The sequence below is a fragment of the Saccopteryx leptura genome, chromosome 8 (assembly GCF_036850995.1).
Source record: "Saccopteryx leptura isolate mSacLep1 chromosome 8, mSacLep1_pri_phased_curated, whole genome shotgun sequence".
Lineage (NCBI taxonomy): Eukaryota > Metazoa > Chordata > Mammalia > Chiroptera > Emballonuridae > Saccopteryx > Saccopteryx leptura.
This window is the reverse complement of record NC_089510.1, coordinates 14,032,336-14,050,839: the sequence shown is the minus strand read 5'-3', so window position 1 is coordinate 14,050,839 and position 18,504 is coordinate 14,032,336. Positions and strand designations below refer to the sequence as shown.

Sequence of the window (18,504 nt, the reverse complement as noted above, 5' to 3'; positions counted from 1 at the left end):
CAGAGCAGGGGGCCATTGGTCAGTGCAGCTGGTCCTGAGGTCAGCCATGGCATCGCTCGTTTGGTTTCGCTGCATTTCTGAGCCTGAGGCTGATGCAACTGACACCTAGATGTTATCCTTGGGGGCTGAAGGTGTAAGGGCTATTCTCCTGCCCCCTGGTGCTCCCCTCCCCCACTCTGAGAGGGTCTAACCCCGATGACCGCCCACATGCCAGGGGAGGAAGGGTCAGAGGAGAGCCGGAACTGCATGACCAGGGAGGGACAGAAAAGGCCAGGCTGTCTAAACCACATGAGCAGCAATATGCTCATGGCGGAAAGGTTACCCTGAGGAGGTCCTTGTCTTCCCAGCTTTGCCCGTTGCTAGGCACCTGGGCATTTCCGCCTTGGTGACCTCCTGTATCTGGCCTCTAGCCCTTGCTCTGCTCATGTCTGTCTAACTGCTTTCCACAGCTTTTGTCTCAGTTAATTCTTTTTCAGGACAGTGGGAAGTGAAACGGTATCCCTTTTATCTGTTTTGCAAATTAAACTTTTGTCTAGAATTTCAAATGATTGCAAATCACTGTGTGACAGAAGAAAAAAGAGAGACAGAAAAAGAAATCCTGAAATAAATGTTTTAAAAGCAGAGATCAATGTCTTGTTTATCTTATCAATCACCGCCTCCTGACACAACACCTAGTGCTTTTTTTACATGAATAAATGAATGATAAATAATCTTTATGAGTTTGGAGATCCAGCATGTCTTTAGGGAACTTGATGATGCTTTAGAGAATTCATAAACTTCTGACAATATGAACTTTCTGATTACTCTAATTATATAATAACATTAACATGTCGTTGGTTCTTTTACACTTAATTAGGAAATTAAGCTTAATTTGTGGCAGTCCTGAGAAGTGCCCTATAATGTTTTGAGTTGTTTTTATTGTCCAAACACAATGGCCAAGTGAGTTTTCACTAAAATTTGCTGCTAAGTTATTAGTGCCCGTATATGTATCATATATATCACACATACACACACATATAGTCATGTTTATATGTTATCTATTCAAAATATATTTTTTTCATTGTTCAGTTAAAATGATATGATTTGCATCACACTAAATAAAATTCATCCTCCTAAAAATATATTGTAGATGAATTGTTCAAGGATTTTCAGTTAGCAATTCAGATTTGGACTATACTAGTATAAGGTCTAAACAGGTGAAATATAAATACTAAGGCAGAGTATTTGAAAACATATTTTTTTTTTTTTGTATTTTTCTGAAGTTGGAAATGGGAAGACAGTCAGACAGACTCCCGCATGCGCCCAACTGGGATCCACCCGGCATGGCCACCAGGGGATAATGCTCTGCCCATCTAGGGCGTTGCTCTGTTGCAACCAGAGCCATTCTAGCGCCTGAGGCAGAGGCCATGGAGCCATCCTCAGCGCCCGGGCCAACTTTGCTCCAATGGAGCCCTGGCTGCTGGAGGGGAAGAGAGAGACAGAGAGGAAGGAGAGAGGGAGGGGTGGAGAAGCAGATGGGCACTTCTCCTGTGTGCCCTGGCCGGAAATCGAACCCGGGACTCCTGCACGCCAGGTCGACGCTCTACCACTGAGCCAACCGGCCAGGGCCGAAACGATACTTCTTAATCAATAAAACGGTTTCCATATTATCCCTGTACTCTCAAATTATGCCATAAAAATGTTTACTTCTTCTTCCTCATGGGAGGATTTGTTGTATATTGTCTGTCTGTCTTCCTATACCTTAGAAATACTGTGTTCAGTTACTCAAACAAACAAACAAACAAAAACCTGTATATGCTGCCATATAGCTTTGTGAGTTCAACCCTTCAAGAAGTAATTTGGGTTTTTACCTCCAATACACACATCTGCTCTGTCTCCCCTTCACCTCCAATCCAGTGTCATCATAATTGTATGAAACCCTGATCATTTTCCCTCTAATTCCTACAATAGCCCTCTAATTGTACTCTTCACTCCCGTTCTTCTGTCTCTCTCCATTTCATCCAAAGAAACGCTATAATGAATATTTAAATATGATAATTCCATCATTAGCTGTGCTTAAAAGGCGGTGAAGTGGCCTCCCAGGGGAAGCCAAATTACAGGTGACCCTTGACCTCGGCTTCTGTGCCCAGCAGATCTGGCCCCGTCTCCCCTGCCAACTTCCTGTTGCATGGTTGTCAGCCTGTCCCACGACACAGGGCTCGAGCCCCTTCAAGTTCAGGGACTGTCCCGAGTTCCTTCTTCAACCTGAGTTACTTCCTCTGCCTGCAGGGCACTTTTCTGGCATAGGTTTGACTCATTTTTCAGGCCTCAGTTTAACTGCTGTGTCCTCAGTGTTCCCTTACCACCGATCTAGACCATGTTCTGCGTTAGTTTCTCACACAGCGTCCTCTGCATGTCTTGTTCAGGGCACGTAACCCAACTGTAGCTGTATTCGTGCCTGTGTGTCCACTCGAATAGTATGTCTGCTCTCCTTTACACCGAGCATCATGAGTACGATCCATGCCAGTTTCAGTATTGTTTCATGAAAAATACTTAGCAAGCAGAAGTGGAGGATAAACATGGTGTCTTGGGCATTGTTCTGGACATACAGAGCAATAAAGACAAAATACCGTGGTCTCGTGGAGCTGGCATTTTAATACCAAGAGCCAGACAACAGATAAATAAGTCTATTCCTTTGATCGAGGACTCCCGGGGTGCCTGGCGCTAAACAGAACGTTAGATTTTATCAAATAAAGAGCACATGTCTGTCTTGCCCCAACCAGGGTTCCGTGGCGCAGATAGCCTCATCTGTCTGTGTTTTTCTAACCCTGCCAGGCTCCTCCTGAGTGTAACTTTTGCTCTGGCACTCAGAACCCCTCGTCAATGGCATTCTTTGTCCTCCTTCCCACTTGTACTGGCAGCTGAGAAGTCTGGCAATTCCTCACAGTGACTAATAGCAATACTTCTTTGCAGATGTAATGCACCGCATAAATGGCAGGTCCTGTGCAAACACTGAATAATTAGTCCTCATAATAACCCTAGCAAAATACAGTGTGAAACCCTGTTTTGTATGGAAATAACTGAGTGCTTAGGAATACACCTTTTGAAATCACAGCCTGGTGGTAGGAGGTGTGTTGTGATTCGGAATTGTCTGACTTCTGTTTTTTTTTTTTGACTCCTAAGTAAATGTATTTACAAATAATAACATAAAATAGTGTTTTAGGAATGCTGCATTATTTCCCATGTTTACACCTATTTAACTTATAGTTTAGCTTAAAGTGTGTAAGATGCAGACGTCTAGTAAGCCGCAGACGTCTTTAAGTTAGAACATACGATTTCGCAACTTGACTTTGGCACTACTTTTTTTTTTTTTTTATGATCTCCCAGACTTCAGGTCTGCTGAATATTAACTATATTACTGTTGATCTTTATTGATATTATCTGGAATACATTACAGATTTTAACTTAAATCTAGTATGCCGGTATGCCAAGCTGACGGTCCGTTTGTCTTGATGACGTAGTGCCCTTGTGGCGAGCCTGTTGGAGTATCTTGCGGTGTTTTTGATTCCTGAAGTGGGATAACAAGCCATGAAGCATTGGCTGCAGCTAGCCGTGAGGGCTTTTCATAGAAAGTGCCATCATGGTGTTCATGTTTCTGTAAAATGGGACTGCGGTTTAGGCTTGGACCTAAATCAGAAATAATTCTAACTATTAAAAGACCAGGAAGGGGTGTATATATTGTTTAGAAAACAAATATATTGTTAGAAATTACTTTTCTTCATATATATATATATATATTTTTTTTTTTAATTTTTATTTATTTATTTATTTATTTTGTATTTTTTCGAAGTTAGAGGCCAGGAGGCAGTCAGACAGACTCCTGCATATGCCTGACCAGGATCCACCCGGCATGCTCACCAGGGGGCGATGCTCTACCCATCTGGGTTGTTGCTCCGTTGCAACTATAGTCATTTTAGTGCATGAGGCGGATGCCATGGAGCCATCCTTAGTGCCTGGGCCAACTTTTGTTCCAGTGGAGCCTCGGCTGCGGGATGGGAAGAGAGAGACAGAGAGGAAGGAGAGGGGTAAGGGTAGAGCAACAGATGGGCGCTTCTCCTGTGTGCTCTGACTGGGAATCAAACCCGACATTTCCACACACCAGGCCGATGCTCTACCACTGAGCCAACCGGCCAGGGCCTGTTAGTAATTACTTTTATTTTGGGAATAACTTTATTGCAGTGTTCTATACTATTCCCTTATGTTAAGCTGACTGATCTTTGACATCCATCCATACTGTATAACTTTTCGGAATGTATAATTTTTTGGAAAAAAAATACTGCTTTCCTAGAATAGGGATTAAGAGGTTTGTGAAATCTTCAAAGCTCTAGTAGTTAAGAAAATAAGTGCTTTTACCAGCATATTTGCTTCTAAGATCTTAACCACAGTATAATTTAATGTTTAAAAGTAAAGTTGCATGCTTTAAAAAACATAAGAAGATGACATAATTATTGAAGAGCATTCATGGATATATTGTGTCTGATTTTAAAAAGTGCATGTGTATTTTCAGGAAACAGTTACAAATAAATTCTAGCACTGTACAGAACTGATGTTTACAGGCATCATTCTAAAAATCAATTTCCTTAGCTTTGGAAGATGATCATATGAGAGAATAATACCTCGTGAAATATTATTCTATGTGTCGGTTTAGTTTTCTTCTTCAACAAGTTAAGGTATATTTCTGTGTAATCACCATTTTTGTTGGAATGTTTTTGAAAGTTTGGAATTACTTTATTTTAAGAAATGCTAGATAATTTTGAACACATTTGTAGCCCAGAAAACACTTTGCTCTGTTAGAAAACACTGTGAACTTACAAAGTGGAATGTAAATAGTTATAAAAGCCTTTATGATACACGTTATCTTGCTCCCAAAACATATCTCTTAATACAAAGTAACCCGCAATAAAACCTTACTGTACTACTGCCTTGCGATAGGGTAAAGGCTGTTGTTTCTCTGCAGACACCAGCATTCATTCAAACTTCACTGCAAGGAAGATAACAAAGTTGTAGCGTAGATGCCAGGCACAAAGTGTGTGCTCAGTACAGATGTATTAAATGCAACAATGATGGTTATTTTGAAGTTAGATAACATTTATTTATGTCATAATGTAAGTGGGCATTTAGATAGAGAACTAGAAATGTCATAAGAGTAATATATTCTCTACTCAAAATTAAGACTAACTAAATGATTAATAATTCTGAAAGCCGTAAAGTGGTCTATTGTAACAGAGTTAAGCGGTTACTGAGCATCTCTAAAGTTTTTTTGTCTTTGGGCATATGCTTCCTCATTTATTTTTCCCTCTAACATACCTTAGTTTGAAAGAGTCACATTGATTCTTTTTTTCTTTCCCCAGTTGACGGTCACTACTATTCACTGTTAGGTTTCATTGACAAAGTAGCTTTTTGGTAGGGGAAAAAAGTAACCCAGTTCTACATATTATCTTCCTCATTTCCCCCCAAGATATTAACCTTTAATTAAAAAACTTTAATTAAAACACTTATAATTATGCACCTTTTTAAGTCATTTGTGTAATCATTGGGGAGAATGAACACAACATACATTGTCAGAATGATGACTTGTCATTTATTTATTTTTTTAATTAAGTGAGAGGCGGGGAGGCAGAGAGACAGACTCCCACATGCACCCCAACTGGGATCCCCCTGGAAAGCCCTCTACAAGGTGATGCTCTGCCCATCTGGGGCCACTGCTCTGTTGCTTGGCAACCGAGATATTTTAGCACCTGAGGCGAGGCCATGGAGCCATCCTCAGCACCCAGGGTCAACTTGCATGAACCGATTGAGCCATGGCTGCAGTGGGTTGGGGGAGAGAGAGAGAAAGGAGAGGGGGAATGGTGGAGAAGCAGATGGTTGCTTCTCCTGTGTGCTATGACTGGGAATTGAACCCAGGACTTCCACATGCCAGGCAATGCTCCACCACTGGGCCAAACGGCCAGAGCCAAGTTGTCATTCTTAACAGCCACTGCAAGTTTGAAGTGGCCTCTTCCATACCTGAAAAAATCTGAGGAAAACAAAAATGCAGACTATATTCAAAGATAGCCAGTTGACAGCCAGGAGGGAAATTTCTCACTGGACTTCTTTTCCAATGGAAAGAAGCTGAAATATTAATTGTATCACATATTGAGAACTTTGAACATTGTGTTAAGACCCGATAGGTTGCTGAGTTTGTAGAGAAGAGTCCTTGGTGGATTGGAGAGCTGTGTTCTAGCTCAGCTGCAAAACATTCACAAATTCTTCATTCATAAAGTAAAGAGAATAAATTCACTTTATTATAACCTGCTATAGGACTAAGTGAGCAATGCTTGACATGGTACTTTACACAGTAGATATTCCATAAGCATTGGCCATTGCTAACATTATTCTTCTATTGCTAACAATTACAGTCATTATTATTTATGTGAAGTGCTCCCCCCACCAACCCCAAGGAGCCTGAGAGTATTAATTTCCAAAAGAGAAAGTTTGGACCACCCATCCCTCATGCCCCGGATTGCATTGAGATTCTCTGACTCATGAAGCCAAAGGCATCATAGTTCACACATATTCACTACGTGATTAGGGAGCAAAATTAATTTGAGGAGCACTTAGGCCTTACCAAAACTAGGTCACCAGGAGACCGCAGCTGATGAGTAGTCACTAAGTGTGAAGCCATTTGCAATACGGGGTGGATTTGTTGGAAATACAATGGGTTAGATAGGAGAATTGCATTTTACAGTAACATGGTGACATGGTTGTTGTTTTTTTAAAAAAAGTGCATTAGAAATTGGAGTATTTACTCTTTGCGGGGGGGGGGGGGGAGTCGGGTCCCTTCTTTACAAATGACACAAGTCAATAATGTTTCTTGAGATTCCATTGCCTCTATTTCATGTGATGAATTAGATGTTGTCAATGACCCCTTAGGTACCCATTTTATAACTTTGTTTCATTCTATTCTAAAAATTTCCATAATGTTTTAAAAAAGTGTTCCACATATTAATGTCTCCATTATATTAATGTCTACTTGAAATAATTTGTCTTTAACAATTTTTTCACTTTGCTCCTGTCTTCTCAACATTACCCAAATATACTGCCTACAAAAATTAGGAGATATTTCAAAATTAATATGAAGCGATGAAATATCCCCTAATTTTTGTGAGCCATATAGATTGCACCGTCTCTACTTTCTAGAATCTTCTTCTGAAAACATGTTTACTTATTCTGAGAATTGTCTTAAAGTTGACATTTAGTTTTTCAGAAACACAAATGATCAAATGTTTTGTCATAAAGGATAAATTTTAGTTAACTACTTTTTTAGGCAGAAACTTTCAGGAGATTAAAAGATTTAATGAAGCTTACTATGCTTTTTCTAACTTAACAGAATAAAAACACATTAGGAAGCAGTTGAGTCAAATTACATGTGCAAAGCAGTAAATATGAAACCGATAAATATGATAGAAATATTAGAATGAACTATGTTGGGTTTTTTTTTTTTTATCACCATTTTAGGTGATATCAGCTTTGGTACATTATACCTATGCTATTTTCTTTTAAAATTAATATTAAATCCTTTTTTTATTAAAAGTGAGTTTCAAATTTTAGAATTTCATACTGGCATACTATAGACTTTGATAAATAAGGATGTTAGAAAAGAAAATGAGAGACTTTTTCCAAAAAGAATCCATATTTGAGAATACTTAGGATATCATTGGTTTTTCTGCCAAGCTGCTGCCAATCATTTGAATTCAATTTTTAATTACTTAAATAGACACATGATTTAAGAAAATTGGATAATTTAACTAAAAGTTCATATCATTTTATAATGTGACACATATAATTTTTCCTCCAAAAGAAATGTTCAGGACAAGGTTAAGGAAGAATAGTTGCTTTTAGAGAAGAGAGAAAAAAATATTAAATTCATAACTGTATGCAGGGTTGCCTTTAGCCATAGGCAATACTAAAGTTTTATGGCTTACAGCTGTGAAAATAATTACATGAACGTTATCTAAGCAACAGTCTTCAATGCATTACATTTTGTTAGCTTTTCATTATATACTGAAAAACTCGAATAACATAGTAAATTGAAAAGAAATTTTGATTTATCTGACTTAGACCTTTGATATTTTTGAGACATTTTATTAAGCATTGGTTTATTTGAGATATGATCTCAATTTGTAAACAAGAATACTAGTACCATTGCTTTTGAGCTTACCAAGTGGAAAACTTGCAAACTATTTTTTTTAAAGTATTTTACTTTTGTGTTTTTTCAAGGGTATTAAAATATTTCAGAGGTGTTTTCTCAGAGTCATGATCTTAGATTTGACACTGGTAAAGTCAATAATTCATTTGCTTTTTAAAAATAAACCTTACATTTTATTTGTGGTACATTTGTAACACCTAATTGTAATATAAATTTATAAATAGTGAAACTCTTCCTACTCTGTTATTTATTATGTGATAACAGTAGCTCAACAAGGTTTAGCTTTGTGTTTATGTATTTTATTAATGAATAATGTTTCATATTGAAGTTAGAATTACCAGTGTGCTGTGCTCAAACTTCCTTTTCTTTTTCCTTTTTCTTTCCAAAGATGAGCATATAAGTCTTCTCTTGGAAGTAGTATTTCTTGGTGCTCACATAGTCATTGTGAACCAAAGTTTCCTCAGTGTCCACATTAAAAAATAGTTTTGTTTGAGTAAATGTTAAGGCTCACTCAGATGTAGGCATACTTAGTTGTCATAGAGAATTCCACGAAAAAAAAAATATATGATTTTCTAAGCCTTTAAGCTTATTCAAGGTTTTGAAACTCAAATTTAAGTGACTTTTTGAGTTTCAGCCTAAGTAGTTCACATTGTTATACCTTTTCCGTGAAACTATTTTAAATGCCTTTGGGCTGTAAGTCATCCATTCCTGTACAGCATTATAATGTCAGATATTCAAGTCGATAGACTTTAAAAGGTAAGTAACGTTTATCACTTCAAATCTATGCATTTCACGTAACATTTCAAGTACCGTCGTCTTCAATTTGATTACGGAAATTGTTCACATTTTATTGTACGCTGAGGGATGATGGAGTAGGAGAAAGATAACTGATACTTTTAGACTGTATAGATGTATGTCCATGCCTGCTTTGTAAATAGGGAGAGGCTGTGTTCAAGATTACCTACCTAATAAACAACAAAGACTAACGGATGCCAAAATAGTCCTGATTTCTGGATGTTCACAAGATACAGAGAACCATTTTACTGTGCGAATTATTTTTGAAATACATATTTGGTTTATTTTTCACTTTTTATTCCAACCAATGTTGCTTATTAATAGTATATTAGTGTCCAGTTGAGAATACAGTAATAAGTGGTTTTTTCCTCTAAAACATAGGGTTGAAAATGAGCTATCAGGCAAAATAGAGACAGACTCATAGAGAGCGGACTGGCAGCTCGGTGCGGGGGTGTGTACTGGGAGACGGAGGTGGAGGGATTGAGCAAAAAAGGACAAAAAAAGGAAAAAACTCGTGGACACAGACAGCAGTGTGGTGATTGCTAGGGGAGGGGGGAGAGGGAGAGGTGAGTATTGGGGGGACACATGGTGACAGCCAGAGATTTGACTTGGGGTAATGAACGTACAGTAAGGTGTCCCGAAGATGTTTTATAGAATTATGCACTTGAAATCTGTATAATTATGTTAACCAGTGTAACCCTAGTTAATTCAATTCAAGAGAAAGAAGAGAAAAAAAAGACACACAATAAAATATAAAATAATAAAATAAAAGCAGTCCCCGGTTTACGAACGGGACAGGTTCTGTGGGTTTGAAGATGTTTAAGTATTTATATACACAGAAAGGTAAGCCAAATGTCTGTCTTAAGTTGCATTTAATAGGTCAATTTATCTGTTCCAAATTACATACAAATTCAACTTAAGAACAAGCCTACAGAACCTATCTCGTTCGTAACCTGGGGACTGCCTGTGTGTAGGGTTAATAATATCAATGGAGTTAGTAATATCTCTCACCTTGAACAGGCTTAAGAATTAAATGAAATAATATTTACCTCCTCTCCCCCCCAAAACTCCCCAAAACTCAAAACCAAAAAATGCAGAACGTGACACTGTTGATAGCATAGCAGTGCCATTTTCATCATCGGTGCCCACTAACACTCTCTCTCACTCAGTGGTAACGGAAAAACAGAGTATTTTGAATGTACTCACTTTGCAAATATGTCAGAGTTGTTATGAGCATATTTAAATTGTAATGATGATATGTTCTTCTACAGTGATTTGAAATACCTTAAAAATGTCTCAATTAAATGAGTACTTAGAAGTATACATGTTTTTTTCCTGTTAATATTTTCGTTTGTATGTGATTCCATTTACTAGTAGACAGCATCATCCTCAATGTGTTATGTAAGTAAAAAGAGGATTCGTTTACATCCATTAGCATGTGGATGTGAAAATGTAGGCAGTTGCCAGAGAAGAAATGTAAGTTAAAGATAAGCCCTATCCTGACTGTGAGGGCACTTAGTGGCAAAACACACTTGCCCACTGGCCAGAGAAGGATCCCGAATTATCCCTGCTGTGTGTGCATCAGCTCCGGTGTCTTTACCAAATTGCGTATGTCTGTAAGTAGGTCTAGATGCTCTGAGATGCATTGAAATAGCCATGTATAGTAGTGTATTCTAATAGGTATCTCTTCTGCTGAATTTCAGTGATAAGGACTGTCTGTGTTATTGAGTGTAATGCTTGAATCTTGTCCCTGCAGTACTACGGGATGACTTCAGACAGAATCCTTCCGATGTCATGGTGGCCGTCGGAGAGCCCGCGGTGATGGAGTGTCAGCCTCCACGAGGCCATCCTGAGCCCACCATCTCGTGGAAGAAAGATGGCTCTCCACTGGATGATAAAGACGAAAGGATTACCGTGAGTATCCCGTTCTGCAGTGGGGAGCACTTGGAGGTCTAATCATGTCTGTCTTCACCAAAGAAAAAGAGAAGAGTGAAGCTATATTTTTTGAAGTGTTGCTTTATCTCCTATATAAATTTTTTTTAAATAAATATGTTTTCATTCATCCTGGATTGACATGAAAGTAAGGGAGGAAAATGCATGTCACTTTGTTTGAAGATTAGTAAAAGAAAGCTATAATTTCTGTGTTAATGTCTAAAAGTTAACACATATGTTTGACTTAATTATTATCATAACTCAGGGCATACACATTTCCATGCATTAGGTAAAAATTGTAAAAAAATAATAATAATAATCATCATATAGTAGTATATTTCCAGGAGGCCTCCTAAAAGTCACTACAGGATTTTTTTCTGTTTCTGCCTTTTAAATCACCTTTCTGTGCTATACAGTGCAATGTCATTTCCTATAAAATCTCATCAGGATGGTGGTTTAATGATGGCCCTACTTATTCTAAAATAAAACTCCTGACTTGATTATTGTATTTCCAAATTCCTTTGTGACATGAGCAGGGTAGCAGCTTTAATAAGTAATGTTTCCTCTTCTTGACATCAGCGATGCCGCGTAACTGCTTTTTCTTCGCATTTTTTGTTGTGTTGTGAAAGGTGTTCCCTGAACCTCCTAAGTAACCGAGCTCGTGTTGGTTCTGTGGTTGCACTGTACTCTCCTCTGCCCTGTTCTGTGTTCTGCACACAGTCTCTGTCCACTGCGAACTCATCGGCCAAGTCTCCCGGAGAATGTGTGCGCTCAGCTTGTAGAACAAAGTTTTAACACAGACCATACATTCCTAATAAATGCTTGCGCTTTTTATGAACAGCCAGTTAGCAGGTTAACATGAGAATTAAATATGGAAAAAACAGAGAAGGTTGTGGTAGACAAGGTGGTAGGGACCTTGAAAAAAAATGCATTTTTTTTTTTCCTATCGTGATCTGAATTAAAATGAGTATCTCAAAGGACTTTTATAATGTGAGGAATTGGGGTAAGAATAACCTAGCTCCACTTATAAGCATTCTTTTATAGTTCTGCAAAGTGAACTCCGGGCGGAAACATTGGTTTTGGGAAATGGAGTCAAGAGCACAGGGGAATGGAGGGTTTAGGAACCGATGTTTCTTTTATGAGTGTTAACAGGTTCCTTTTAGATTTACGCGCAGTTAAGATAATGTTTTCTCTTAAAACATACGTTATGTCATTTAATGATCGTTATCTCTAATTCCCATTTCCCTGACGTAATGATTCAAACAACTGCAACCATTATTCTCCTTCCCCCTCGTGTCTTTCCTGATGACCTATTCGTGTTTAATACAAATTAATGACGGGCATTCTCGGCATTTAAGATACAGCACTAAACAGCTATGATTGAGTGCCCTTCTGGAGTTTATATTCTGTGACTGAGTATCCAGGTAAGACCCAACTAGGCAGCAAAATACATAGTCATTAGACTATAACAAGTGGTATAAACCAGGGTTTACAACCAGAAATTTCATACTGGTCCACCTAAGACTCAACCACCTTGATGTTGTACGAAGATGACAGGCCCACTGATCTTGGTAGAATTCACTTAGGCTCAGGGTGACTTCTGCCTTAGCGGTCCCCACAATAATTCTCCTCTTCTCACCAGTCCCCGAGTGTAGAAAGGTCGAAAACCACTGCTGTGAGCAATCAAGTAGGATACGGGTACACAGATGATGTAGGATTGAGAGAGATTCTCAGTTTTAGGTAGAATGTCCAGAGAATGCTTCAATAAAGACCAGAAAACAATTGAGGGAGGGAAGGTTCCAGGTCTCTGGAAGAATTTTCTAAGTGGAACAAACAGAAAGTTTAAAGACCTGATGGCAAGGCGCACCAAACAGACTCAAGAAAGAGCCAAGTGGTTGGAGTGGGTTGAGTAGAGTGCGTGCGGTTGGGGCTGGGAGGAGATAGCAGGAGGGGTTACAAGTAACCAGACCGAGTCGGACCTCATAGGCCTTGTGAATAGTTTGGCTTTCCTACTGAATGAGGTATAAGCATCGGAGCTTTCTCAGCGGAATCCTCCGCTGTCTGGCAAACCCACAGAAGGGTGATAATGGCAGAAGCAGGGAGACAAGTTGGGAGCTTTTTCAGTCATCTGAGCAAGAGGAAACTGGTGGTTTGGACCAGCCTGCCCAAAGAGGTGGGGGCGAGGAGTGGTTAGCTTCTGGATCAGCAGCGAAGCAAAAGCTGTCAGAATTTGCTAACAGATGGGTCATGGCTTGTTAGAAAAAGGGTCAAGGATTTACCTTAATGCGTTGTTCTGTGCCGCGGAAGGGACAGAGCGGCCATTCACCGAGATACAGTTAGTTGTAGAAAAAGAAGATTTGGGTGGAAAGTTGCCAGAGCTCCGTTGTAGACATTGTAATTTTGAAAGTCTTATTAGATATCCGTGAATGTCAAATAGGCAGTGGAAGCATGAGTCAGAAGCTCAGAGCTGAGGTTGAGGCTGGAGAAGAAATTGAGTTGTGGTAGACATAACAAGTACTTATTACTGAGCAGTCCTCCCCTCCTTCTGGGCGGATGAAAGGCTCTGCTTCCCAGCTTCTTTGCCGGAGGGCAGACCAATCTGACTGGTTCAGCTTCATGGGCTGTGAGTGGAAATTAAAGATATTAACTACTACTGAGTGAGCCTCCAGCAAGCCCTTCTCCATGTGGCGTCCAAGGAGTCCACATGTTGCAGGTAGTGAAGCTCCAAGGAGGAGGCCACCCAGAGAGCCTGGGCCCGGAGTCATGTGGAGCAGAACTTTCCACCCCACATCTGGCTTCCCATGGTGGCCGTGTAGAATGAATAAGAAATAAATCTGTTGTATTAAAGTCACAGAGAATTTCTTACCCCGGACTAATGTAGCCTGTTTTGATGAATACAGGAATCATCAGCACGTACCGATTATTTAAAAATGAGAGAATTTAAAAAGCTTTTGTTGTGTGTGTGTGTGTGTGTGTGTGTGTGTGTGTGCGCGCGCGCGCGCGCGCGCGCACGCGCGCACTTGCGTTTTGTGTTTGTGTTAGCGTGCACATTTTGTTTTGTATCTGTACATTTCTGTGACGTTAACAGCTTAAAATCAGTCTAGTAAATTTTATTTTATTTTTTGAAATCTTGGAATGTTGTATCATATATTTGAATTTGAAGAGAATGTTATGGTTTATGCAGTAATGTTTAATTTGTTATAGGATCTTCATTCACCTTTGTGGTCTAGAAGTTGCTCTCCTGTCAATAACAAGAACCAGTTCCCCCACATATTAGTAGTTTGGAGGCACTATTGTGAGAACCAACACCAATCAGGAATAAAAGAATTGAGAGTAGCAATAAATTATGACTTTGAAATGATGTCAACGTGTTAATGCATAAATAATTTTAAAATCATTTCAGTGCTGCCAAAATGATGATTCACGATAGTGTTCCGTATGCTAGGAAGTTGTAACATCTGAATCTTTTACTATTTCTAAGGCCATCTGTGTCTTTGGTATAAATTATGACTATTAAGCTGATAAAACACAAGGTAAAATGCACATTTATTCATACAGGGAAATGAACAGATTAAAAATCAGCAGTTTAGGTTTAAAATTAGGCTTCTTATTTAGGTCATAATTGTTTTTGTTTTATTTTCCTGCTTTAGGCAACACTCAAATTAAGTAATTAGAACGAAACTTAAACAGAAACAAAATGCCCGACATTATTTCCAATTATTTTTCAAAAATTGAAAGTAAATTCCTAAGGGATGTTGGTTAGTAGATAGTTTAGGTGAGTCTTCTTTCCTAGACTTTGTTTTTAAATGATTGCTTTCATTTCTGTTGTTTATGTACTTTGCCGACTGTGTTGAGTACAGAGGAAGAGGAGATTAAAGCCCATGATATCTTTATGAAAGGCAAGTGAAGATTGCACGGTTATTGCTACAGTTTTGGGTATAGGAATTTCTAGAGTTCTTTAATGTGGTGGCTTTCTTTGTTGAAAATGGAAAGTGCGACTCTCCCAGCTGTGAGAACAAAGGCACACCCTACAAAAAAAGGGGGAAATATGTCATTGAATTGTAGCTGCACCTGTATTTTTTGATGTTAAGTCATTTCTTTTTACATTGGCCTGAACTCTGAGCCAAATTTTAGATCTATGATGACTCTAAACCAGGAATATATAAATAGCATTTTCTTATTTCTCTACCTGAAGAAGAATCTTTTAGAACTCTGTTGGCACGGATTTCTTAGAATGATTTGAGGGAGGCCTTCAGTGAGGTTCGTCTGGTGTACATTCTTTTCTTTTCTAAACATAAGTATCTCTATTTAGAGTTAGAAATAGATGTTGTGTAACTGGCAGGCTGGATTAAATAGATTTACTTCAGATGAGACTTAGTCATCACCGTTATTATGAATACATGAAATTTTCTCATAGAGATGAATCAGAAGACGAAAGACTCCTTTGAGATATAGGACAACATTCAGCTCTACTTTACAAAAAGTGATATATTTGTCACTTTCATTACATTTTGGACATGTGGTACTGACATGCAAGATTATTTTGTAAGGTTGTCAAGTTGAGACTTACTAAGATTGAGAAGAAAAGCAGTACCAAACATTGAAACAAAATTCATATTTACAAAAAAAACCCCTTACATTGCGCTTGAATTGAAGAGAAAGATACAATTGAAAGCCGACATCACAAATATATACGTTCCTAGATTATAAAAGACCTTGATTATGTAAAAGGTGATCAACTACAGGATTAAGTTGTATAGAAACTTACAGGTAGACCCAAAAAGGCCCAAGAAAAATTTTAGCCTGGTTTTTGGAGTTCTGAAATGAGTGAATAGTCGTTGGTAATGAAAAAAGAGAAAGTTGTTGATGCCAAAATATTGTGAAAAGGTAGTAAATTTATTTTAAAATTTACCAATTATTTTATATTTGTGTACCTGTGTGATTTTAATATTGTTCTCTTAATGAAAAGTTCAGTGTGTTATATCTGTATATCAGCACTCTTTGAGGATCACACATACTTGCACAAAAGTCTGAGGCTTCGGTTTACCATACATATCTTTCTGTTGGGTCTCTATGAGATGAACATCCTACAGGCATTGCAGGCATTAAGGTGGAAGGAAATACAGACAATTTCTTGTGGAGAATAGCTTATAAATAAAACTTATTTGATTACTTATAAAGCTACAACCAATGTATTCATAAACTAAAATATTAAGGTATCAATAGCACCCAGTGGTAACTAATGAAACAGCAACAAATATATGGTTTACTTCAACATATGATAAATTCCGATAGCAAGTTGATACCATCATTTTAATAAAACAAAATGGTAGCTATGTGTATTTGTGTATGAGATTTGATGATTAATGACTAGGAATTAAACCTTTTGGTATGGATTAATAAATGAATATTTACAGAAGCAATAGTAAGTTGTCAATACCTGGATCATAGTAAATTTGCAATAAATATTTATGGAAATGTTGAACACTCTTCGAAAGTCTATCATGAAGACAAATAGAAAAATAACAGTTCCATATTTTTATCTGAGATTTTTTTCAAACAAATGTGTCAAATTTTAGAAATAGTTATTTAAGGACACTAAGAATTTACTAATCTACAATATAGTAATAACAATACCTATTGTTTTTTAAGCCCCTGCCATTACTGATGCTTTGTATTATCTTATTTAATTTCCCTGAAAATTCAATAAGCTCTTTCCCCTCACTATGGCACACATATATCAGTCAATTCAGTGTCCTGGAGAACATGAAGAAAAAGAAAAAGATGATGGTGATGTTGGTGTTGACAGCAAACATTTAATGTAGCACTTGCTATGTGCCAGAACCAATTCTAAGTACTTTATGTATATTGACCCATTTGATTATAACAACCGTGTCAGATGAATACTAAAACTTTACTACGGTAGTGATAAACTCCAAATTGGCTGTGGGACAGTTATGGGAACAACTGGCTTTGGTTCACTGATAACTTTCCTATAGGGTCCTATAGATCTGAATATATACATAAGGACTCTGAATTGCTATCAATGCAAATTTCAAATCAGAATAAGAGTAACTCTTAGTTTCTACTAATTATGTTTACAAGGGTCTGGATAATTTAGTTCACATGGTGGAGGCAATGGTGGCCTTGAAAGTAAGCTTGATGTATTTGAGAATTAGCCCATGTTATGTCCGGTAATGAAAAGCGTAACATAGAAAATGACTAGCCTGACCAGGTGGTGGTGCAGTGGATACTAGCATTAGACTGGGATGCAGAGGACCCCAGTTCAAAACCTTGAGGTTGCCGGCTTGAGCACAGGCTCATCTGGTTTCAGCAAGGCTCACCAGTTTGAGCCCAAGGTTGCTGGCTTGAGCAAGGGGTCACTCAGTCTGCTGTAGACCTCCCGGTCAAGGCACATATGAGAAATCAATGAACAACTAAGGTGCCACAATGAAGAATTGATGCTTCTCATCTGTCTCCCTTCCTGTCTGTCTGTCCCTATCTGTCCCTCTATCTATTTCTCTGTCACCAAAAAAAAAAAAAAAAAAAGTGTATAAAATTTGAAGTTTAACAGTTTCATAAAAGATGTCATAGAAATGGTTAAGTTTGACCAAAGGCTACAGTTCAGTTCAGATAAATTAAAATTGTTTATTCTGGACTCTAGAAGTCTTACGTCAAATGATATTAAACAATTATCTAAAGAGGATGATAAATGTTCACCATTTGGCATTTAGGGAAAGAGGATTTATATTAAGAAGAATATTATGAATCAATGAGTAAACAACTGAATGTACTTTATAGTTAACTGTTCAAATTGTGGATTAGCCAGGTGCTAATATATTATCATCAGCTGTCCACATCTCAAAAGTTATTGCTGAAAAAATAATCATTAATGAGAAATTATATAATGATGGGAAACTGAGTTAAAGAAAATATTAATGTAGTGGCTTGGCAACTTTGTACAGATACAATAAAATAGAGTAGAATTAACAACATTAGTAAAAATTAGTAAAACAAAATTAGTAAAAATAAAGTATAATAACACATTAACAGTAAGATGTAAATAGTGAGATCTGCGAGGAATCTTTTCTGAAATTCCAAAGTTAGTTTCTTCATAATAAACTGTCATTTATCCTGAATAATATTTTTTTTTTAGTATTTAAAAGAAGAGGCTAAAAAACATTCATCTGCAGATTAGTGGATAAAAAAGCTGTGGCACATTTCACAATGGAATACTACTCAACCATAAAAAAGAAGAGAACCTTACCTTTTGCCACAGCACGGACGGACCTGGAGACTACTATGCTAAGTGAAATAAACCAGGCAGAGAAAGACAAGCACCATATGATTCCTCTCATACGTGGAATCGAATGAACAAAATGAACTAAGAAGTAAAAGAGAAACAGACTCATAGGTACAGGGAATAGACTGGCAGCTGTCAGATAGGAAGGGCATTGGGGACTAGATGAAAGTGGCGAAGGGATGAAGCAAAGAAAAAAACATCCTCAAAACACAGACAACAGTGTCTTAAGTACAGAGGAAGGGGAGTG

At 37.9% G+C, this 18,504-nt stretch overlaps 1 protein-coding gene across 6 annotated transcripts in view; it reads left to right on the top strand.

Moving 5' to 3' along the window:
• ROBO1 (roundabout guidance receptor 1) overlaps positions 1-18,504 on the top strand; it is a 1,145,453-nt gene that overhangs the window by 980,845 nt on the left and 146,104 nt on the right. For all 6 annotated transcript variants that reach the window (XM_066346778.1, XM_066346776.1, XM_066346775.1 and 3 more), the window contains one exon: positions 10,779-10,936. In XM_066346778.1, coding sequence (XP_066202875.1) covers positions 10,779-10,936 — 158 coding nt within the window. The remainder of the gene's footprint in view (positions 1-10,778; positions 10,937-18,504) is intronic.